The sequence below is a fragment of the Cryptomeria japonica genome, chromosome 3, assembly GCF_030272615.1.
Source record: "Cryptomeria japonica chromosome 3, Sugi_1.0, whole genome shotgun sequence".
NCBI lineage: Eukaryota > Viridiplantae > Streptophyta > Pinopsida > Cupressales > Cupressaceae > Cryptomeria > Cryptomeria japonica.
The window spans coordinates 155,643,762-155,669,595 of NC_081407.1; the positions used below are offsets into that span (position 1 = coordinate 155,643,762).

At 37.1% G+C, this 25,834-nt stretch overlaps 1 protein-coding gene across 1 annotated transcript in view; it reads right to left on the minus strand.

Moving 5' to 3' along the window:
- Positions 1-25,834, minus strand: part of LOC131057625 (ATP-dependent DNA helicase 2 subunit KU70) — a 213,433-nt gene that overhangs the window by 170,292 nt on the left and 17,307 nt on the right. Inside the window, exons 3-4 of the mRNA XM_059218119.1 lie at positions 20,920-20,997; positions 13,509-13,625 (exon numbers count right to left, since the gene is read on the minus strand). Of these exons, the coding sequence (XP_059074102.1) occupies positions 13,509-13,625; positions 20,920-20,997 (195 nt within the window). The remainder of the gene's footprint in view (positions 1-13,508; positions 13,626-20,919; positions 20,998-25,834) is intronic.

Sequence of the window (25,834 nt, forward strand, 5' to 3'; positions counted from 1 at the left end):
GAACACTGAACGGATGAACCCTAAGTCTGAAAATTTGCACACATCATTTATGTTTGACGTTTATCACCTCTGGGCTATAGCCAAAAACACCTGAGTAGCTCTCGAAACCGGCTTCAAAAGCTAACCAAAACACCTCGTCAAGGCTTGCAAGCTGTCACACTAGCAAATTGTTATACAGAGAATTCAGGGCATCAAACAGATTCCCAAAATGATATCCGAGGCAGAAGACAATAATCCTCAAAGTCGCCTACTCAGGCTTATCTGAAAATGCATTTGTTAAAACAACCTAAAACCCCTTCAATCACCGAGTTGTAAAAATATCAAACCTCCGTCTCAAGAGCTACCACTTGGCACGTTGGCACATCTGGATACCTGTTGTGACATATTCACACATCGCCCCATTGCAAATGGGGACCCCTACCTTTTTTGCTTTCTTGAGTTTTCTTTTTAGGGTTTTTAGGATTTTGTCTGTTAGCCTTTGCATTTTGAGTGTCGCCAAGGGGATCACTAAGATAGCAGGCTCTGTTTTAACTTAAGGTGAGTCAGTGGATGCTCCGGGTTAGGGTCATCTTAGAAAGTCTTCCTTAGGACAAAGTTTTTCTCTTGTTGCTAATTGTGTCTTGTTTGAGTTTGAGGAGGTCAATGAAGCTTGGTGAGTGAATATCCTCTTTGAAGGTCTAAGTTAGGTCAAGTTGGTGAGTGATGAAGTCTGGAATGTCATCCTGATCTTCAAATGTCCTAAAATTTGGCTGTCTGGAATGTCATCCTAATCCTAAAATTTGGCTGTCTAGAAAATTGAAGAATCCTCCAAAACCTAGATTTTGCATTACAACTCCTGGAGGTCCAAAACCACTCTCAAACATCCTGACAGTATATATGGAATATAACTTAAAGTATAAGCACTTATACTTAAATGTTATATTCCATATATGAATCCTGACGAAGAGACCAAAATGTCAAATTTCGCTCCTAACCCTTCCAAAGGGTCCAAAGCGAATTCCAATTTCACTCCTGACCCTTCCAAAGGGTCCAAAGCGAATTCCTCTATAGGACATTCTACTTTGATCCAAACTTAGAACTAACTCATTCCTAGGCATTATTGAGGGCAAAACTCTTATTTGGAGTGAAGAAATATGAAAATGAAGTCAGGATTTGAGCATAAGGAGGAATTTCGCTCCTGACCCTTCCAAAGGGTCCAAAGCAAAATTCATATGAGACCCTTTTTTTCTTCACAAAACCTTGAAGTGAATGCTACCTTGGACTGGAGGATGATCAGGAGAGGCCTAATAAGTTATATCCAAGCCAAAGAAGGGAGGAAAAAGGTGAAAATGAGCCTAAAATGAGAATTTTGCTCCTGACCCTTCCAAAAGGTCCAGAGCGAAATTCAATTTTCCTCTATTTTGCTCTTTGATATGGCCAAGTTTTGGATTTTTGAGGCATGGTTGAGGAGGCTTTGATGCATATTTGTTGTTGAGAAGAGGTTTGAGGCGATGAAGTGGTAGAAATCAACCCAAAAGGTGAATTTCGCTCCTGACCCTTCCAAAAGGTCCAAAGCGAAATTCCCTATAAGTCTTGTCCTTGGCCTAGGTCCAGAGCGAAATCCTCAGTTTGACCCCCTATCTTGCCTAAAATGATGAAAACGACCTTGTCTTGAGCTAGACTTGATTGTGGTGAGGAGAGGTGAGTTTGATCAAGTTTGAAGGTGGATTGAATGGAAGAAGTGTGAAATGAACCCAAAACAAGAACTTCGCTCCTGACCCTTCCAAAGGATCCAGAGCGAAATTCTCCCTAGACATCATTTTCTTCCTTGTTTAGGCCAACATCCTTGTTCCTGGGACATGGTGGGGGTAGATTGATATGTTCTTGCCTTAGGAAGTGATTGAAAGTGAAGGAGATGAAGGATTTTGTCCAAGACATGAATTTCGCTCCTGACCCTTCCAAAGGGTCCAAAGCGAAATTCCTCAAAAACACCTTTTTTCCTTTGTGTGAAGTCAAAAGTTAAAACCTTGGCTCTTATGGCGTGGTTGAGGGTGGAGTGATGTATTCTTGCCTTTTGAGGTAGATTGGAGTTGAAGAAATGAAGAATCAAGCCTAAATCTTGAATTTCGCTCTTGACCCTTCCAAAGGATCTAGAGCGTAATTCTCAAAATCTCTTTTTTCTTCCAATTTTGTGTTAAGACAAACGTTGATCAAGGTGAATTGAGCTTGAAGATACCCCTAGGCATGCCTTTGATTAACTTGCGACCACCAAAAGTGAAGATTTTGAGCTAGAGCATGAATTTCGCTCCTGACCCTTCCAAAGGGTCCAGAGCGAAATCTTAAATAGGTCTTGTCCTTGGCCATGGTCTAAAGCGAATTTCTCCTTTCAAGCCTTCCTAAGAATCAAGCGAGTGTGGTCTTCATGAGAGAGGAATCCAAAGGTGAAAATCATGGCAAAGCAAGGTAAGAAGAAGGTAGAATTCAACCTAAAGGAAGAAAATCGCTCCTAACCCTTCCAAAGGGTCCAGAGCGAATTTCTTCACAAGACACTATTCCTTGCTCCAATCTACAAGCTAGTGCATTCCCAATCAATTTTGAAGCCCAAAGACTTGTTCTTAATGACTTAAGGGATGAAGAATGAAGCTAAGTGAGGGAAAACAAGCAAATCATGAATTTCGCTCTTGACCTTCCAAAGGGTCCAGAGCGAAATTCTCAAAATCACCTAATTTGCTCATGTTTAAGGCCAAGATATGGATTCCTAAGGTATTGGTGGAGCAAAGATTAATGTATACTTACCTTGAGAGGCAATTTGGAGCAAGGAAAGGATGGAATTGTGTCTTAATCATGAATTTTGCTCCTAACCCTTCCAAAGGATCCAAAGCGAAATCCTAAGATAGCCTAAATTCTTGCCAAAAACACTTTGAAATTGACATCACTTAAAGGGCTAGTTGTGAGATCATGATGGGAGAAGGTTTGAAGGTTATGTCCAAAATTGTGAAATGTTGAAAATGAGGTCTAATTGAGCAAAATAGCAAAAAATTGCTCTTGACCCTTCCAAAGGATCCAAAGCGAAATTTCCTATAGGGCCTGTTCCTAGAGAGGATCCTAAGCGAATTCCATTTTGATGCCTTCCTATTAATGATTTAAGGTAAGAAATGCTATGATCGGGATAAATATGTCATGTGTACTTAATCACCTTTTGGTTGGTTTTGCAGATGGGAGGAGACCAGGCCAGGACAAGGACAACCTATTCCAGTCCATCCTCATCAAGGGCATTCCAAAAGCATAAAGGAGGACTCAAGGTGTTTTGAAGCATTGAAAGACTACATGTGTTCAAGAAGTTGCCAAAACCTTCACTTCGCCACACAAAGGAACCACAAGGCGACAAAAAAAGGCCTTGCTAGCACTTCAGGGCGAGATATGCTACTAGAGAAGGAAAACTTGACAATAAGGAAGCCTCGTCAAGCAAAGGAAGTACATCATTCATCATATCAAAGACAGAGGAGGATCAACCAAGTCACGAGCGTCGAACAAGGTGGCATCCCAGTCACTGCTCCTCCAGTCGGATTGGTCCACCTCAGCATGACCAAATTCAATGTACCTAATTTATCAAAGGCGGCACAAACTTCGGTGTATGTACCCTCGCTTCCTATTGGTCCTCACTCCTCGAATGTAATTTTCTAATTGGCTAAGGAAGTTTGTTATGACAAACCCTAATTAGGGTTTCTATCTTGTAATCCTAGCCATTGATTCTAAGTCCATCAGAGCCGTCAATCTGTAAAGGGCTCTCTATATAAAGCCCTGGCTCCTCATTTGTAAGAGTTAATAGTTAATAGTCAAAGAATAGGAAATAGTTAGAGAGAATAGTCAATAATTAGTAGCATTTTAGAGTAGAGTAGAAAGAGAAGGCAAAGATTGTTGCCAAGATATTGTTGCAAAAGACTTGTAAACTTCATTGAAGAAATGGTGAATTCTATGTGTCGAACAATTTGCATGGTCTCTATACTTCTCAAATTTGATTTCATGTTATTAAATGAGTGGAAGGAATTTGTATGATCAACGGTGAAATTTGTATATCCATACTACTAGCGGTTTGTTGATTGCAGACTTGCCTTGCGTAGTCAACTGGAATCATTCAGCTTAAGCTTAACTTCAATTATTGCTTCTTCATTGATATGCATCAACCTGACGGTGTCTATGCTTGTAGCGGTGATCTGAACATCATAAAGTCATCCTTAGAAGATCGCACTAGCCTTGTGGAGATTATCCTAGCATGTCAAAGCAAGACCTAGTTGGAGTTTCATCAAAGGTCATCCATTGCTCCTACATTCTTAGTTTTAGGATTAGATCCTTCCCCAACCCTTATCCTTTTCCCTTTTTTTAAAAAAATCAAGGACCAGTAAAGACCCAAGTTCCAGTGATATCCAAAGTAAATCAGATGCTCAAGTCATCAAATGTAAGTCCCCTTGTCATTCCAGCAAAATCACATCATACCGCAAAGAGCTTATCCACATGTAGAGACCCTACATACAAGAACCTTGGAGTTACTCCGATTGATCCTTCGGCGAGATCTTCAGCATTTGGGGAAGCTTTATTCAAGAGAGGATAAGGTACCTTTAGGTATTTTATTTTGTGTTTGGTCGTGTACAAAAGACACATCAACAATACCCGAATAGGTGTGCAAGGGGATTTGACCTGACTTGACTACATGTGCAAAATATTAACCTCCCAACTTGCCCTCTCTGAAATTTCTGAACATCCTGCTTGTGAAACCCTGAAAAAGTCCATTTGGAATGGGTCTTGAAAGCTGATCAAATGAGGAGCTGGGGGGCTACAAACAGGGAAAATGGTAGATAATTATATAAGGAATCATGGGGTACCCCCACTTTTGCATGCAGGTCAAATGATGATCAAATAAAAATTTGGATGCGAGGCAACAAAATGCAGTTTAACACAATTCAATTTGCAAAAGTGAACTTTTTGCAAACGGAATTGACTTTGAAAATTCGTCAAATGGATTCATGGGGTTATGCCACTTGGCATGGGGCTTCAAAAAATTGCAAAGAATCATGCACAACACTCAGTTTGGCAAAATCTTCATCTGGTACAAAGTTGCAGCGTCTCAAAGAGGGCTTACTCGAGAAGGTAAAACAACTGCAAATCAGCAACCTAACTTCTGGACCTCCAAAGGAGACTTCAAAAATACATCAGAACTGATCAAAGGAGTCTACAAATGGACACATGGCATCTCTGTAAGGTGCTCAACACTCTCCCAAGGGGATTTCTCATGATACTTAATGGGTGCAAAAATACAGGCTCTCAAAATGAGCTACACAAGCCTGTTCAGCAGAGTACATTCTGAATAAATTAACAAAATTTTGAACCTGGGCCTTCAGAATTTGACAAAAAAATTTAAGTCCCAACAATCAGCACCGATAAAAGTTCTTCACTTCAACTATCGAACTGACATTAAAAACAAAAACGATACTGAAGCATCCATCTCTTCCGCACAAGAAGGAATCTCGGACGTGGAAGAAAGGCTCCATGAAAAAACAAAAACACTGAGGCGTTTTCTGACAGAAAACACAACACCCTCCAAAAATGTTTCAAAGAAATTAAGCCAACACAACTCAAAAGAATGAATAAATTTATTTTTGAAAACAAGCACCACAGACCCAAAATAGACTCATACACGTCTTTCATAACTGAGCGACTCCATGCTTTGACTCAGAATTTTTTGTCCAAAAAAGAACGCATTAATTTTTAACAAGCCATCTAAAAAAAACATCCCAATCAATTCTTCTGACAGGATCCATAAGCATGGGGAATATGCGTTGAACGCATATTTAATAACAGTTGTATACCTCACGCCATGATATTAAATCTGAAGAAGTCCGCAACCTGGTAATATGGCAATCTGACAAGGCATTAAATAAACATCATGTGGCAAGAATTTTTGATGCAACTGCTGACTAGTTGACAAGCAAGCTCACGCCCTGCTTAACCAGACACCCAAGCAGTCACAAGGTTCGTGTTTGAGTTCGTGTTCGACAACAATAAAATTTGGATGAAGTTCGGCAAGGGTAAAAAGTTCGAAAAAAAAAATCGACATTAAATTCGCTTAATATAAATTTAAAAAATATTTAAATATAAATATATTTAAATTTTTTATATTAAATACAATAAATACTAAATATATTTAATTTAATATAGTAATAACTAGTCATCTTAATCAAATATTTTAAAATGTCAAATAATAGCAAATAATTAACACAATAATAAAACTTAAAGCATTGTATAGTTAGCTTTTCATTATTTTTATTATATATTTAAAAGTTAATTTATTTGAATAAATTATATTTTAATAATTTGAGTAAGATACTACGTATTCATAAAATAATTAAAAAAATATTAATAGATAGTATTAATTCATTACATCATACATAAATAAAAAAACAGATTAGGTTAAAACCCATCCATGAAAAGACGCCAAAGGGCCGAGTAGGTGGAGTGTTTATGCAATAGAAAAAATATGTGCTTGCAGAAACTAAAAAACCCGTCCGTGAAAAGAAAACCCCCGGAGTCGAAGAAAGCTCACGTTTTTTACTAGAATAGTCTGCTTTTTTTTTCTCAGGTCCAAAGAAATGGAGCTTACGGTTTTACCAATACAGTTTTTATTAAAAAATCTCTATCCCATATACCATACGAATTATATGACGAACTTAAACGAATTTTTTTGGGTTTTTAAAAATTCGACGGATTTCGAATTTGATCCATCAAATTCGCCGAACCCTGTGACTTAGCCAAAAAGCATATGAGCAAATTGGAATAGTTCACATTTCCCAAGGGTAATCAGTCCCCTTCTTTCTCCTACAGCTATAATGCCAACTAGAAGTGTTTAAAGCTTACACGAGCAAAACCAAATAAAGAAACAACACTAAACAAGCAATGAAAGCATGAATGTTGTTGAAAGCAAGCTATATGACTCTGAGTTTCTGGGACAATGGCAACATTTTTAAAAAGGAAAAAAAAATTCTCAAATCTTCAGGACAGCAGAGGGATGAGTAGGAATCAGCAAAAAATACATTTATAATATAACATCTTTTGTAACTCTAGAATGTATAATCATACTGTTCAATATCACTAGAAGTTGACAAATTCTAATAAGATGAAATTCAAATAAAATCAACATCTATGACATTGAACAATAGACCATGTGCCAAATTGGATGAGATCAAACAGTACATTATTGAGCCTTCATCTTCGAGACCTGTGTTAAAATACCCAAGAAATATGTCTCTAAGAACTCCTACCCAAATTCTATGCCAAATTTTGTTCGTTTTCCCAAAGTTTTTTGAATTGGAATTTAGTCATACAATTTGCATGAAATCTTGTACATGGACATCCAAAGTTATTTGCAGATTGAATATAAAGGTTTTCAATATCATTAATCTTATAATAGCGGGCTAGAATAGGATTCTCAGAGGTCAAATCTGAATTGAAGTTTCTCTTAATTTATTCATGAAAAATGAACAAAGACTCTCATTCATTGAATACAGAAAATATACATATATGGCACCTTATTAGCAGCATCCATTTTATATCAGAATGAAGAGATAATCTGATGAACAGAAGCACAGGTAACATCTATCATCCACTTCAGACCCAAATAGAAAAGACGGCCATCATCACAGCTAGGAGTTTATACCCATTCAACCGTTCAAATCTGAGCACCTATTGAGTAAGGAATATACACACGGGACAAATAATACTTTCAATCTTCTTGCTTAATATAATGTGCACCTTTTAAATCTGTTCCCACACTCTCCTAATTTCTCATGTCAGGAGTAAGAATCCCACACCACAGATATAAGGGATCATGCAATGAAATGAATGCTAGCACCCAAGGAAAATGGCATCTGCCAGGACGCTTTGATGATATACATAGGAGGTTTGCAGATTAACTTTCATGCCTTAACTATTCCTAGCATCCGGCAGAGATAATAAGTTTCAACGCTATCAAGTGAATAGCCACAAATTAGCAGAAACTTCGTGCCAAAATGAAGAACCAGCAACCAGCATGTTCCAGCAACACACAGAAAGAGTCCTCACGAAACAAAATATCCATCGCTCAAGAAAAGAGTCCTCATGTCTAGTGAAATAGACCCACGATATCAAGAAGCTGCACTTTGAGCAAACCACATCACAATGAAGTATAGCGAGCACCAATTTAAGGAAGTTAATAGCAAAACAAACTCACACTCTTTCAGAATCCCAAGACAGCTCCAGGTTCGATACCTAGAATATAACAACAAGCCCTTCGATTTCCAGCAGTAATGAATTTGTCGCACCCAGCGATGATTCCCACACCAAACATTAAAGTAGCTTCTTAATGGATTTCCACGCTCAGAAATATAGAGCCCAAATAAAACCCGAGCCAGCAAATATGAATCACACCAAGAATATCTTCAGATAGAAACTCTTTCTTTAAACATAAGCACACAATGATAACATTTCCTCCTTTGATTAAATCGGTCATAGCAATATCAAATAATATTGGTATACATTAATACCCAACCCAAAGCTTTTTTTTAATTAATACTCTTTTGTCTTTTAGTGCCCAAGCCACCAAAACAATTCCATACGATTCGCTTATTCTCCAGCCACAAATAAATTTATTCATATAGTAACTCCCAAATAAATCATTTCCTTGAATAGGCATCCAAACTCAAACAACACATAATTGTAACAGACTCAAAGTGCTTGTTTTGCAATGGACATATTCAGCAATCCAAATCCTACAAATTTGTCTCTGAAAGAGACTTCAAAAATTTGTAAAAACTTATCTGATCAAACCTTCGTAAGATTCCTGAATGTAACCTCCAATCAGAACTGGGTTTTCGTCCAATTCCTGAGAAATCCCAAGGGTTCCCGTCCTTCGATTTCTGAATCGAAAGCGAGACGCTCTCAAGCTCTCCAGAAAAAAATTAAAAAACCAAGCATGCCAAATGACTCTCTAAAACTTCCTTTTATAATATTTCCTGGAAATTTCCAAAAAGAATATAATTTTAATCCATCGCAATAATAAAGTGACCTTTTATAAATCTCCATAATATAAAACCACTTATAAAAATAGTAGAGGAAGTATTTAATTACCCTTTTAAATAATTAAAATTAGTTATCTTATAATTTATTTATTTTTTTGGCAACTTAATTTTAAACATTTAATTACTTTCAAGGGTCAAACAAAAAGGGGACATTACAATGTCAAGAGGCCAGGTGCCAGACCTGGTTTAATTTGATGGAAGAGATACCCCTCAATCATGCAAATAAGCTGAAGGTCAACCCACACGTAGATATATTAAACCTCTCAAAAAAATAACAACATTTAACAATGAAAAGTGAACTCAAACATTGAATGTAACACTGACATTAGAAATATGAATACGAAATTGTGAAAATGAATATGAAATATCTGATTATTGTTGATTGTAATTAGGGATGGCGGATTCCAATTGCCTTGGGCAACATTGGAATCCGCCCAAGGGGGCCAGCCCCTTCCCAACGTGCAGGGCTGGGCCCTATACCCCACGGCATCTAAAGAAGACCCCACGCTACATCTCCACGCTACAAGCTAACACGCCAACATAGGGCCAACCCTATCCTTATGCATTTCGGTTAATAAATTAAAGGACTTTAATTTATAAAGGCAAGCCGACATGATTAAGTCTATTGCTCCACATATAAATAAACACAAACTTCACATCATTAATCAATCATTCAGTTTTATCATTCCATGCGAAATATATGTGCCTGCCTAATGCGAACTTAAAGGAGCAACATTGTATCTGCCATTACAGCGAATTACCTCAGCCATTACAGCGAACTTCATTTGCTAGTTAAGGTGCCAAATTCATCAATGTGGAGAGCGAACTGAGTGCTAAGGCTGCAGTCCATAAAAGAGCAGATTTCATATGCAAATATTGCAGATCTAGGGTTTGGACCTGATTGCTGTTAAAGGGGGTAGATGTGACAATTTGATGCTTGTGAAAGTGCAGTCTTGTGGAAGACATCATCAGTCCTAAGTGCAATCACCTTCAAGTACTTGAGATAAGTGTTGTAACCTTCATATGAATTCAATCCATAATCAGATCTGAGGATCTTTTCTGGCTGGGTTTTTCCTCCTAAGAGGTTTTCCCAGGGTAATTGTGTCTTGTACTTATTTTTGCTCTTTTCTTGGTTATGCTTAAATCTGGAAAACTATAAACTATTCATTTAATCAATTTAGTTAGTAATTTAATTCTGATTTTCTGAGTTTACATTAATCTGAAAGTGTTAAAATCAACAATTATTATATTATCACTATCAGTGATCATGAAAACAAGTATTTGGAAATTCTCCCTTTTTGTTTTTTCAATTTTACAAAAATCAAATATGTTTTCTCTTCTATTCTTTTTAACAACTATTATAATGGGGATGTCACAACATCCCTGAGATGTTTTCACCAGACAGGAAATGTCCCTCGATGTGCCATAGACATCAGGGCATCCCCAAGAATCTCCCTCCCACCTAAACTTGAAATGTCTACAGGGTGCCAAAAACTTCAGAATGTCTCACAGATGCAGAAAAAAAAAAGCAGAGATATAGGAAGGCAGGGAAGATTTCCCATCAGCTCCCCACATCCCTAAATTATCTAACACGGCCCCAAGGGGAAAGTGACACATCCTGGTGGAGCACTGATTAAAAGCTGCTAGGTAATCCTTCAAATAAAAATATAATCAAAAGTTATTCCCTATACGCAAACTTCTCTCTAGAAGCAATTAGAAACTTTGGAGCAAAGACTTGGAAATTGAACTCTTGATAAAGGCACATGGATACAAAAAACATAATCGCTCAACTACTATGGACGCAACTTCCAGCTACATCATGATCTCCCAATCATTCAAAGAATGACATGTCTTACACCTCCTATATTTACTACTAGCAAGGAATAAAATCATAGCAGAAAACAGTCTTGGCAATCAGCTGCATGTACTGAAAATTTCAACATTCAAACCACAAGAGATGAAAGAAATCCCATGTAAAAGCTTAAAAACATAAATCCTCTGATACGAGAACAACCCAAAGCATATCTCCTTCTGTTTCAGACCAATCATGAAATCTATGAAGATATGCAGGCTCCATTTTACATGGATGCCCTGCACCACCAGCACCAGCTGAAACTTGTTTAGTCTTCAAAATTCTATCAGGCAACGTTGCCCTCTTGACCTCTATCCATCTCTGCAAAGTGCAAAAATGTAATTGGTTATCTACTTGAATCTGCTTGTGATTCAAGATAAATTTGGAGAAACTACTGTTCTTATAAAGAGCCAACTCCTCAGTATCCACTTTGCTGAGATTCTGCTCAAGTAACTACTCATCAATGTCCAGTTAAATGAGATAGTTCACTTTATTCCTAAACTCACCCAGCAATCAGGGAATGGAATTCTTCTTTAACTCAATTCATACAAAAGCATCATCCGTGAGGTAGACAAAAACTTTTCCTCTGTGAACTACAATTGTCTACATCATAATTAAAAAACTCAGACTCCACAATAACTCAGCTGACCCAAAAAATCAAAAAGCTGGCAATAACTCAGCAAGTTATCCAAACTTTATAAAAAACATAAATTTGTTAAAAAAAGACTTCAAAACATAATATGAGCCAATTTGCTGTTCCCAAACCTGTGCTATCAAGAACAAGAAATGGGATTTGCAATGAAAACGACAAAGCAATAAGACACAGAGTTAAAAAGGCTGTGTATCACCAAGCCCTAGCTCAGCCACTAGCCATGACACCCTTCCAAGGATGGGCAGTTACATATTTCAATGTGTCCACCAATTTAACCATATTATCAGGTTGACCCATTATGGGAAGTCTATTGGATAGCACCGTGGGAGGTGGTAATTTAAACACAGAATGGGATTGAATGAGTAAAGACAGTTTCATGGTTTTTAAGCTTGCAACTCATTTTCAATGCAAACAGTTGTAGCGAACAATCGGATTCCTCTTACACAATGCAATGGATAATCTTTGAAGACCAAAACACTTGTGCAAACTTTCAAAACAAACTTTGAAAACATAAACCCTTACCCAAAAAGTGGATGTTTATTAATTATTATTAATATCAAATTTTTTTCATTTTTGGAAATTCTAATGTGCTTCTATTTCTTGAGTATGTGAAAAGAAATTATTTAAATTACATTGGCCAATACACAAGCAAATAAAAAGATTTGTTCATATGGCATTAACATATTAATCTTTTTATTTGCCTGTGTATTGGCTAATGAAATTTAAATAAGTTCTTTTCACATACTTTAGAAGTAAAAACATGTTAAAATTTCCAGCAACGAAAACAAAAGTTTCGATTAATAATAAATATCCACTTTTAGGGCAAGGGATTATCTTTTCAAAGTTTACACAAGTGTTTTGGTCTTCAAAGATTATCCATCGTGTTATTTAAAAGGAAACTAACTGCCCGCTGCAACAACCGTTCGCATTGCAAATGGATTGCAAAACTGTCTTTACCCATGCCTGCAAACAGAAACACTACTGTTCCAACCCAAACGTTAAAAAAAACAAAGTCAAAAATGATAAAAAAATGATTATGTTTTCAGGCCTCACAGTATCATCCAAACACAAGCAAATTTTTTTCAAGCCACAATTTTTTGACAAAAACTCAAGCCAAGTTATTGTGCAAGCAACTGGCAAACTGATTTGACAGTCCAAGTTATTTGCAAGTTTTTTATCTATTGTGTACATGATACATAACTTTGCTTTTTCTAAACGTAAATACAACATCAAGTTATGAACAGTTTGTAATCCCGATATGCGTATGGTTTGTAGTTGGCAATTGTCCCCATAAATGTAGCACAAAATACTGAATATAGCATTATGTTTCTCAGGATGTAATTTCAAATACATGTTAGAAATGACTTCTTAAGTGAGTTTTTTGTTTGAATTCATTACAGAAGTGGAGTTCAAAGTTTTACCACATCTATAAAGTTCACATATTGAAAGAACAGTAGTATGTAAAAGTATAAATCCATGTTGAAATAACACATTCAACATGAGGAAATAGACAGCAATTTTTCATATAAAAAATATCCAAAAACTAAAGATACTATCCTGTTTCTGACCTGTACTGGCCAAATTGGCACATAGGAGTCTTAGTCTTCCAGAGTGAATTCTTGGACAAGAGATGCAACATGGAGGACAAATTTGTAGATAATGCAATGTTTGAATCACAGTATAACCTTCAATTCTTTACGATTTATTAATGCCAGAAATGTGAGACCATAAATTTGAGGATATGAAGAACAATAGCCTCAATCTTGAAAGCACAATGACATTATCTAGGATTTGAAGACCTGATTTTGCATTCATGCAATATGACACTTCCAAAAATAATAGTTACAATAATGAGTTTCAACTTAGTAGTTTTACATGAATGAACATAATGATGCATTCACAAAGTGAGACTACTCACAGTATTAAAAAAACATATTGCCACTTCGTCATTGTCACTGTTGATAATGCGAGTTTTTAGAGACTCAAGAATACACTTTACAACGGTACTGAAGTGTGGTCTCTTCTTTTCATCATCCTGTATAAACATGAAATACAAATTAAAAAGGTTCACCTTTACTTCCTTGCACATAGAACAAGACAGAGACATACAAAACTGTATTTTCACATAGTATCAACACTGAATACGGAAGATTCAGATAGAACTGCTTAAGTATGTATTATCAGCACTCAGTTTCCTTGCTGGTGTAAGACATTTAATGAAACGTTACAAATAAAGATAAACAATGAAACTCATAACTCATAAGTCCCAAGTATGAGAAAATATATTTTACTTATGGCAAGGCATGTGGCAGTGCAATGAAATTTTAGATGTTTGTAATGTGATAGTCGTGGAAAACGTTGAGCAATAAGTGTACCTCGCCTCACATGCCAGCAACAAAGATTCCAAACTTCAACTCTTTTTATCCCATCATTATGTTATAACATATTTACATGAGACTAATGTTAATGATCAATATCCAAATGATCAATGTAGCGACAAACGGAAAGCCAGAAGCGGCTAGAGCCAGATGCCTCAATTGAAATCCAGAAGTTTCTCTCACAGCAAACAATAATGGCTCAGATGACTTCGCCATTTCATACACGGACAGGGATAATAGATGATATTTTCATCTAGTCTTCACTGCAACATGCTTTCGGAGTTGGAATGAGATTTTAGCTGGGTATGCTGATGGCTTTCATGCTGTTTTAAATAGATTTTGGTTTATTTTTACTACTGAAGTTCTTTGGTATTTGTGGAAAAGGAGGAATGAAGAGGTTTTTCAGTCCAAAAGGAGGTTCTTTACTGAGTTCAACAGCGAACTCACCTATTACTCCATCATGATTTAGGTTTCTGCAAAAATGGAGATTCCAAAAGACAGATGTATGACTTTGTTGCAGGAGGGTGTGATGCTTGTTTACAAGGCAGACATATGCTCAGCTCATTTCTTTCTGCAGGGGAAGAACAAACTCAACAAGGAAGAACTTGATTTGCTGAACATATACCTGGAGGAGAAAAAGGTTACTAAGCAGGAGATAAACAAAAGGACAGTGAAAAGAGCATACCTTATGAAAGCAAGTGGGACATCACTGTGGATCCAGATATAGTGCCTCCTTTAGGCACATATGAGTGGAACAATGCTGATTGTAGTAATAATATCATAGGCTCTTGGGATTAGAACAGTCTCATACTTCTATCGAATTACTTGTTCGAGCTTGTAATTAGTGTTTTTCTCCTTCTGAGTTTTGGGTGATCATAAGGATCTGATCTGGAGTCTTTGCTCCTCTGCCTTGATACTCTATTATTAATATTAAAAAACATGCTTTTGGAGTTCTTACTTGGCCTCCATTGCTATTTGTTAGCGGAACAGTACTTTATCTGATGTACTTTTATTATTTTGATTTTAGGGTTCTTTCTTGCTTGAATTTTACAACTGCTGTAATCTGTAGTCCCATTCACCTACTTTTTGTCATCTTTGGACATTAATATGATTTCTTTCTTTCTTTCTTTCTCATCATTCCTTCTGCAAGGCCTGTCCCTTATTTCTATAATTTTCATTAGGTTCTCTCTTCCTACAACTTTCTATTGTTAACTGCTGTAACCTCTAGTACCATTGACCTACTTTTGGTCATCTGTGCACATTCATATAATTTCTTTCTTTATCATTATTCCGTGCGCAAGCCATTGCCCCTAGGAAGCAATAACAAGGCAGAAGTCCTCACTTTCATCAAAACTCTCAAGTTAGCTATTTTCCCAAAACTCTCATGGATTGAGGTGGAGAGACTCCCTTGTAATTATCAATATGGTCATGAAAAGGAATATGCCCAGTTGGAAGCTAGAGTATCTCCTAACAAGGCAAGAAGACTATCAACCAACATCAACAGGATCAGATTCAAGCATTTCTTAAGGAAGACAAACAGATCAGCAGACCTGTTAGCAAATAGAAAAGTGCATAGGAATATTTTCTCTTCCCTATCCTACTCTGCCAAAGAAGATTGGCCTGAGAAGTCAACTTCTTATAGATGATAGTCCAGGCAGTTAGAAAGATGCCCAATGATCAGTAAGTCATTTATCTGTCTTGACAAAAGGTCAAGTTTATATCCCTAAAGGACAGTCAAGCACTAAAAGTCTTTTTTGTCTTATTTTGATCAATCCTCTCTTTCCAAGATCAGCTGATATCCCAAAATAGCAAAGGTTCAATGATATTTGTCTCTAGCTGTCAAGGTAATTGGTTCAAGGTTGACAGCAGCAGCAGTGGGTAGAAAACAAGGCAAGAAGAGAGTAATATTTTTAGTGGTGAAAATCAGACGTTGTATCGAATAAAGGCATCCTCAAGGAAAAGCAATGGATGCAGAATAGGGGTGTCAAGCAAATGAACTCTAGCATCGCCAACTCTTTCTAGGAGGTAAAATTAAAAGTATCCTTTTTCCTAAGCTGCAGATAGCTGTTGAATGCGAAATCACTTGTTTGTAGTTTGCAGCCTACAAGTGATCACAATGAATGCAAAAATCAGTCATCATGTGGGAGTCCTAAAGAAGAAATAACTTTGGATCAAATGGAGAAACATAGCACACCATTGAGTCAACATGTTGTTCACAGAGTGGAAGAGATTACAAGCTTGGATCAGCCTATGAGAGGTGTTGAAAGCATGACATCATGGTTTGACACCTATTCTGATTTTTGCAAACAGCAGTTCTAATCATATAGCATTGTCCATTTCACATGAAGGTAATGATGTTATTGAGTCTTCCTATGATGGTCCTCAAGTTGATAGTGCTACACATGAGATATATATTGTGGATTCAAACCACAAAGGGCCTGATTTTGTTCACCATACTATGTAAGATGTTAAAAGGACACAAGGGTTGTGTGATGGGTGGTCACTAAGAGCTAAGAAATCCAAGTTGCTTGCAGCCCAAGCAAGAGAGCACTTGCAAGAGGTCAACGAAAGATGAAATCAGCTTGATAATGCAAGAGATATAGAAAAACAGTATTTTGGGCCAGCATTTGGTAAAGAACATTCAACTTGTGTTGAGGATCATGAAATTACTTCAATGGAGCTAGACAAAAGTTCTGATTTTCAGTATGGAGACAACAACCATCAATTCACACTTGAGAATGAAATAAAAAGTTTAGAATGCAAGCAGTCTGATTTTGAATATCATAGCATCCAAGATGAAGACTTCTTTGAGCCACTTCCATCTCTAATCACTAGGGAAAACCATGAGACGAATCGAGATTCAATGTCGTTTGATGACTACTATGCAAGCATAGAAGAGGATCCCAAAGGTCTGATTTGGGACAGTGATATTCTTCTTCCTCATTCTTATGAGATTGCTACCCTTACACATGGAAAAACTTGTGAAGAAGAGTCTGTAAGTGTTGGAACACAAGATGCATGCATTGGTCATGATAATTTATATGATGCATCTCATCATAAGACTGATTTCAAACAATTTGGAGCACCTGTTATAGAGCAGACCCAAAAGTCGAATGAAGGTTGGTTAGAGAGGGTAAAGAGAGCTAAGATTGTGGCTCAACAAGCCAAGCTTCACCTTCAACATGTTCGTGATATTAACCATTCTTTTGATGACGAGAGACATGAGTTGCCTAATCCAGAGTTACAAGTTGAGATAGTTGATCATTCTCATGACGGTGATAGTGATTTAATTGATGACTCTCTTAGTGGGCCAACCACTCAAGAGTTATCTGTGTTGAGCAATGTTGCCATACATACTTCATTTCTGAGTTTATCACCTATTTCTCTTGATATGGCAGCAATATCTTTGTTGATTGGTGACTGCATATTCTTCAATTCCTTATGGACTACTGGCTGTCCTAGTTGGAATCATATAGCACTTCTTGATTTTGCATTGACTACATCAGCGATTCAGTCTGGGAATGTTGAGGGGTATTTCTTTTGGACATTCCTTGATTGGCATTGGTTTGATGACATGTTTGATATCATCTATGTTGCTGATTAGAGTTATGGCAATGGGGGTTGGTGCCCATTTGTGTTGGTTATTTGGCATGTGAGAGTTCATCTTCACATTGTCTTGATGTCCTACATGCATGGATGGTTATTTCAAGGTGATTGGTTGACAAACTTCTTCTTCATCTCTTACAGCAGATTCTACACTTTGATATGGGATCTGGGTATTGATTGGTTGTCTACATGGATTCCATGTTGTTGCTTCATAGATTGTGGTGTATGGCATTTCTATCAGAGTGGACCAGCGGGTTGCTTGGTGTTTGCTTGAGGGCAAGCAATCTCGGGAAGCGAGGATTGTAATGTTCCCTTCCTAGGTGACAGGCAGTTGAGCAAGGATTAGGGCCTATCATCGGGTTCCCGTAGGCCAATGGAGTGGAGAGGGGACCCATATTGAGGTTTGTGGAGCTACACAGGGACTTTATAAGCCATTTTGCATGTTTAGAGGCAGTTCCTATTTTTTAGAAGGGATCCCTATTTTTTAGGGAATAATTGAGAGTTGGTCCTGAGGTGTCTATAGACCATTCCGGATGATTTAAGACCATCTCCTATTTTTTGGGAAGGACTGTCAGTTGACTGGTTGACCACCCGGAGGACTGGGGAGCAGGAGCTCCTGTGAGCATTTTCAATTGATTGGAGATAGTCTCCTACTTTTTAGGAGGATCCCTATTTTCTAGGACACTGCCAGCTCACCTGCTACATTTAGACATCACCAGTGTGGTACGTGCATTATTAGTTTTCAGTTTGGGGTGGCCAGGTGATAGGATTTGAATAAAAATTAAATATTAAAGCATTGACTTTAATATTTAATAAAAATAAAATAAAATGATTATAATGTCACTTTATAATAATTTAATAAAGTATCTTAATATTATAATAAAGGTGACCACCTTGGGCCATGATGGCTAGGGGACATGACTTAAGTTGTTTAAACAACTTAATAATAAAATGAAGTCTAGGAGAAAAGGTACGGTCAGCCTAGAGGAGAAAATAGTTTGATTAAAAATCAAATAAAGACTTTATTAAAGAATGATAATAATGGAAAGGCTTTTGGTAATTGTGCTTTGCAACTCATTTCAGCAACATAGCAGCTTAGAGGAACAAAAACTCCTTGAAGACAAGTGGATTTGGACGATACCTCAATTCACAGAATGGAGGGATTCATTCAGAATTCCTAATTGTGCTTCAATTCAAACTTATTACAGCAGTTTCAGAGAATTATTTGCAGATTGGAGAGGGTTGAAGAAGAAGGCAGCCATACTTTCATTTGCAGCAGCCGTACCATTTCCAGCCCCCCAGATTGCTACACTTGTTCAATTCAGCCTATTGAGGGTTTACATTTCACGGATTTTCGATCAGTAGCACTACACATCAGTATATCAATAAATTCAGCAGGTGACAAGAGCACATTTATCGTTCATTTATTGATTTTGCTAGTAGATGGAATAATCCTGCCTGGGAGCCAGGCGTGGAATTCAGTAATTCTCCAGGAATTGTTTTTGGTAATTATTGTTGGGTCAAATAAAGCTCATTGGAGCCACTTCCAACATTTGGGTGTATTTAGATTGTATTCTATTTCGATTTTTTTAATAAAACGTATTCCAGGCATGGTGTGGGACTCCTAGTATGCAATTCTATTGTCTTGGTGAAATAGATTTCTTAATTCTGAAATTATTATATTGCTGTCAAAAAATCAGAATTCTGAGTTTTATTCAGTCAATTATATTTCAGTATTTTAAGTTGAAAAGTATTGTTTAATTGGTATTCCTTCATGATCAAACCTTCATACAGCCATTGGTATCAAACCCAAGCAAAAAACCTCAGAAAACTATCTTAAAACCACCAATCAGTAAGCAACCAGAAACACAAAAATCAGAAAAATTCAGTATAACTTGGCTAGGGATCTTTCATAGTGGTAAAACAAAAGAATGGATTCTTTTTTGTTGTTTTTAATCCTATTCAGTTTTAGAAACAAACTTTTATTTTGTGCGCGATCTCACTTAGCAACAACAAACAACTGCTGGAATCCTCTTTCTCAGCTTCATGGATCTAGTATTCATTCCAGCACCATTGGCCTTCATGATTTTGTTCTTGACTTTTGCAAAAGGCTCAGAAATCCTCAAATTGGCTAAGTAACTCAAATTTCCTCTGAAACCTCAATCAAGTATGCCTTCTTGGTTCAGACTGTCGTGCACACACATCGACAATGATATCCGTGGTAAAATTTTTGGATGCAAATTTTACCTCGGATGGTCTGTTGACATTAATAAGTTATACTGGTACAAGAAACGTGACCTATAATGTCTAGGTGATAAAAGATATCATACAGATGAATTTGTGAAAAGCAGTTTCGTACACCCAGTGGGTGTGCATAGAATGCTGACAGGTCAGAATTGAAAGATTTCAAAGTAAACGCCTAACCCCCTAAGATGCCAACTTGTTTCTCAGAGACCAGGTATGACTATCATTCTCCTCAGAAAGCCCTCTGGGAGATGGACAGTTGTACAGACACTCAAGCACTCTAAATGTAAAAAATATCAAGTTTTACCCCTGCATTACTGAATATCTGATCTCTCAAACCTGGTGAATTTTGCTTCTAATTTGGCAATGGAAGAGTTTGTGAGGCCATCTCAGTCTTCTCTGCACATAGGATTTCCTCATCAAGAGCAACTGAACAGCAAATTATAAAGGAAATGAAAGCAGCTCAAAAGAGCAGCTGCATGCCAACTCACAAATTGTATACCTCTACGTGTACCAGTGAACACTTAATTGTTTTTTCATTAGAATCATATTCTATTGCTTATCTTGCTCAACAATAGGCATTTCTTGGTATTTGAATTTCAGAGAAGACGGACAATTCAAAATGTGCATCATCATGTCCAGAGACAGAAAAGGGTATAAATATTGTCAACAGAATTTCCCAAAAAGCTATCCAATTGAGCATGTTCCTCCAGTATATGTAAAACTGGTCATGGAACAAGATATCCGTTTCAATTTCTTTAAATTTTGCAAATAGATATACAAGTTTTGCATCAAAAAACCATTGACTAATCAGAATATAAAATATATGATCTTACTTCTTCCTTTATCTGTATTTTCAGAGAAGTGGACAATTCAAAATGTGCATCATAATGTCCAGAGGACAGAAAAGGGTATAAATATTGTCAACAGAATTTCTCACAAAGCTATCCATTTGAGCATGTTCCTTCAGTATATGTAAAACTGGTCATGTAACAAGATATCCTCTTCAATTTCTTTCAGTTTTGCAAATAGATATACAATTTTTACATCAAAAAAAAAAAAAACCATTAACTAATCAGAATATAAACTATATGATCTTACTTCTTCCTTTATCTGTAAGAACATATCACGCCCAGCATCGATCATGTACACAACAAATTCTTTTGTGGCCTCTTTATCCTGTAGTTGAATTCAAGACAGTGACAATGCGTTTAAGAAAATCAAAGAGAAAATGTTTTCAAAAAGATTACTTATTAATAAGCTATTAGTTCTGAAAGAAAATTTACAACCCCAAAACATATCCAATGCAACCTATACACTAATAGAGATCACGAAACATTTTATTATATGATATTTTTATTTACAAACCAATTCAACAAAAAATACAAACTGATATATGATTTAAAAACAATGTGACAAACATCTAGAATGCCCTCTCCCAAAAACATAACAGTTTATAGTTCTGGGTATGTTAGCATTACACCCTGGGCACAATTCCCTAAAATAGTTACAAAAGGATGGCTTAGTGAAAGCTTTTAGTTTTCAATGAAAATTTTAGGAAATTATGCCTAGGGTGTAATACTAACATCTAACATTGTCAACGGGGTTGTGCTCTAATGGCAAGGCCATAAGGTTCTCAAGATAGAGATCCATGTTTCAATCCCCAAAGTGACATCTAGTGTTGGAATTCCAAGTGGTGGCTCTTGGACTTCCATTGTGGCTTCTAAGTTGATATGAGTTGAGTAAGTAGCTTCTAAGTTGAACAACTGGCCTGTTAGTTGAATATGTTGATTGGAGAGGAGATCCCCCTTGAGACCTCCCCTAGACTTGGGCCAAGATAAAAATCTCGAAGCTCACCAATCAAAAAAAATACTAACATCTATTGTTATTGGTGTAATATTTATACTTCACCTAGGATACCTATTTATCCCAAATGTGATATTGAACCTGATTAATAAGTTTACTTAGGATATTAAGAATATCAAATTATTCTCATTTATGTCACTAATAATGGGATGTATACACCTTGACTTGAGATGAACAAGTGCCTCCAATGCCTCATCAATTCTTGATTGGCGGTAATTAGGTGCCACCCATGTGTAGTCAAGGCTATCTTTTCTTAGTTAGATTGAGTCAACTGATCCACTGATTAGCAGTTCAACTCTTGACCTCTTAGACCAATTTAATTGATTAACTTATTGGCAGTTACACTCATGAGCTCTAGACATGTCATGTCCTTGAGTCATGCATCTAAGAGGCTTATTATGTGCATTTCACCCATTCATTTGATGAGTTGATTTAGTTCATTCCAATTACTGATTTATTCTATTTTGGAATAGTTTATGTTCTTGAATATTGCTTCATTTGGAGAAAAATTTGGAGAAAATGAGCTTGTTTTTAGCTTCTTCTCCATGCTATACAGTGTACACAATCTATGGTACTAAGTTTCAACCTCAAACCCTATGTTCTTCATCTCTAACTCCGTGCTTCTTGCCTCCAAGGTCTCCAAGTATGTTTCTATTATTTTCTAACTCTCAAAATAGTAAGCTTGCAATTTCATAAGCTTCAAGTGCCTTGTATTTACCATCCCAAAATTGTTTCAAAAGAATCATTGGTTACCTTCAAGCGATTCTAAGGACCATGAAAGAGATTCAAAGTCTAATTGCACTTCATGTTGCTGCATCTTATCTGTTCATCAATTTGGGATTGTCACTCAAGAAGTGAAATGCCTTCTATTCCTATCCTAGTTGTAGAGAATCAAAGATAACTTGATCTTCTTAAAATCTCACTAGTCCTACATCGGCTTGTTCTTTTGCCCATCTATCTTTTGTAAAAAGATCATTGGATTTGTTGGCTCTTTTTCCTACAAGCACCTCTATCCAATACAAGCAATGGGGAAGCAACCCAATACTTACACCAAGCAAGAGAAAAAGACAACTGGAGAGGAGGGTGAATAGAACCTTCTTGTCAGTAGGGTTTTTCCCAGAGATCTTAAAGATAGAAAGAAAACTGATAGGATAAGAGATCTCTAATGCCTTGGGTCAAGTTTAACCCCTCCTAAAACATCCTAGAAGCACTAAAACCAACACATTTGATCCCCTATTGTCCAAAAATCCTAATTGGCTTATAGAAATGCCAAAATAGGAGTTTGGCTCACAACATGGGGTTCTTTATTATAAACACACAATGCATGATTGAAAATCTATACAAAACATTCTAAAGACATATTTGATGCCTTATCCTCCCTCGTCAGAGTCTGACTTATCATCTTGAAGGGCTTGATGGGGTGCTCCTGCACCATACTCCCCGGAAGAAGAAATCTCAAGTCCACTTGAGATGAGAGTCTACAAGTCTGCACCATGGTCTTTGATCTGTTGTTCTGTCATCCAAACTACTTCAGAATCAAGTTGTCCTTTCCAAGCCACTAAACACTCCATGTAAACTTTGTTCTTGGTTCGTTTTGCAACCTTAGTGTCTAGAACCTTATGCAACTTTGGTGGTTCATGTTTGGGAATGTCATCATCAGTAATAACCTGTATTGTGTCTTCTCCTGCACCAACACTACATTTATAAAGAGTTAAGTCACAAACATTAAAAATAGGTGTCAAACCAAGATCAAGTGGGAGTTGAAGTTCATAGGCATTGGGACCATATTTCTTCAAGATTTGGCAAGGTCCAATCTTTCTTTGCATCAGCTTTGTGTATCTGCCTTTTGGAAGTCTTTCCTTCTTCAAGTGAACCCACACCAAGTCTCCCACATCAAACTGAACATCTCTCTTCTTTTTGTCAGCATGAGCTTTATATCTTTCTGCAGATTGTTGAAGATGAGTCTTAACTTGGTCATGGATTTCCTTTATGGCAGTAGCAAAGGTTTCTCCATCTGCACTAATGGCTTCTCCTTGAGGTAGCTCTCTCAACTCCATCACACCACTTGGGTGGATGCCATATACAATCTAGAAAGGTGACTTACCGGTACTCCTATTCACTGTATCATTATAGGAGAATTCTACTTGAGACAATATACTATCCCACCTTTCTCCTTGCTGTCTAGTCAAACACCTTAGCAAATTCCCTAGTGACCTGTTTACAACTTCAGTTTGGCCATCCGTTTGGGGATGGTAGGCTGAGGAGAAGGATAAATTTGTACCAAGCTTCTTCCAAAGGGTCCTCCAGAAGTGACCAATAAATTTCACATCCCTATCAGAGACTATAGTCAAAGGCAAACCATGTATCCGGACAATCTCCTTGAAGAACAAGTCTGCAACATAAGAAGCATCACAAGTGGTTTTACATGGCAAGAAATGTCCCATCTTACTAAACCTATCCACCACTACAAAAACACTATCATATCAAGAATTGAGCAGTAAAGATAATGAGGGTAAGGAGGATGCCCTTGGGATTGCTCAAAACGAACTTGGAAAGGAGTCCCCGGACTGTGCTAAGCAGTGCAAAAGAAGAGGAAGAAAATCTTTGTCAAAACTTAGAAATTTGGATGGGTCTGCCGAGGGCTAGGTCAAATTAACTTCTAAGTTTGATGCAAGGAAGGGGAAGTTCCTTCCCAAGGAGCCATGAGACTTCTTTCATGGAATGTTAGGGGCATTAACAAGCAGCGGATCATAAAACACTGCATTTCAACATCTAACTCTGAAATAATAATGATTCAAGAAACTAAATTAAATGCAGAAGAATCGGAGATTTTCAAGAAAAAATTAGGCATTAGAGAAATGAATAGTCACCCGGCTAATTGGGCCTCTGGTGGTATAGCAATAATTTGGGATCCAAGAGTGGTAACCTTTGAAATAGATAGGAGTCAAGCAAACTGGATGAGTGGATGGGTAAAAGGTATTAAAACAATCTGCGTTTCCTTCTAATAAATGTTTACGGTCCAATACAAAATAGGGACAAAAGAAGGATTTGGAATGAGAAAGAATTATACCTGAGGGCAATCCCTAATCAGATTTGCATCATAGGAGGTGACTTTAATGCCATTCTGGATCAGAATGAAAAAAGAGGAGGGAGGAGAATAATCTCACAATCTGAAAGGGATTTTTGTGATTGGGTCCACAAGACCAACCTCATGGAGATCAAAACGGCTAAGGATACTTACACATGGAATAATAGGAGGAGGGGTTTCAGCCACATTGCTGAAAAACTAGACAGATTTTTCCTTAGAGGTAGTCTGATTGACTTCCCTAACTCCTTATCTACGGATATCCTTCCTATTTCAGGATCGGATCATTACCCAGTGCAACTATCTATTAATGAAGAATTTAAACCCAAGAGATGTCTTTTTAAGTTCGAACAAATGTGGCTAGAAGATGATAAGGTTTTGGGGCTGATCCAACAATGGTGGAAAGGAACAAAAGTCTTAGGATCTAAGCTATATAGAGTCGTTTGTAAATTAAAAGTGGTAAAGAACAATCTACTTAGGTGGAATAAAACTCATTTTGGCAACATTTTTTAGGCAAAGGTTAAATTAGAAGAAGAAATGAATAAGATTAACGAAATGCTAATTGAAAAGGGAATGGATGAGGCTCTTTACCTGGAAGAAAAACAGTTATCAGCGGATTATGAGGATATTCTAGCTAAGGAAGAAGTTTTCTGAAACCAAAAATCCAGAGAAATGTGGCTGAGTGAAGGCAACAAGGATACGAAATTCTTCCACAACAGTACTAGGCAGAGGAGATTAGTAAATAGAATTACCAAAATCAGAACTAGTGAGGGATCGATTACTAAGGATCATAACCAAATTGCATTTGAGGCAGTGAAGTATTATGAGGGAATCTTTAACAATTGGGCAAGATCCAACTTGGGCTCCAGGGATGAAATCCTTGCGAACATCCCTAAAATCATTACGGAAGAACAAAATAAGTGTCTGGGAACTAGATTGTCAAAAGCAAAGGTGGAAACAACAATATTGCAGATGAATCCAAACAAGGCGTCGGGGCCTGATGGGTTCCCAACAACCTTCTTTCAGAAGTGTTGGCATTTTGTTGGGGATGAAGTTTCAGAGGCA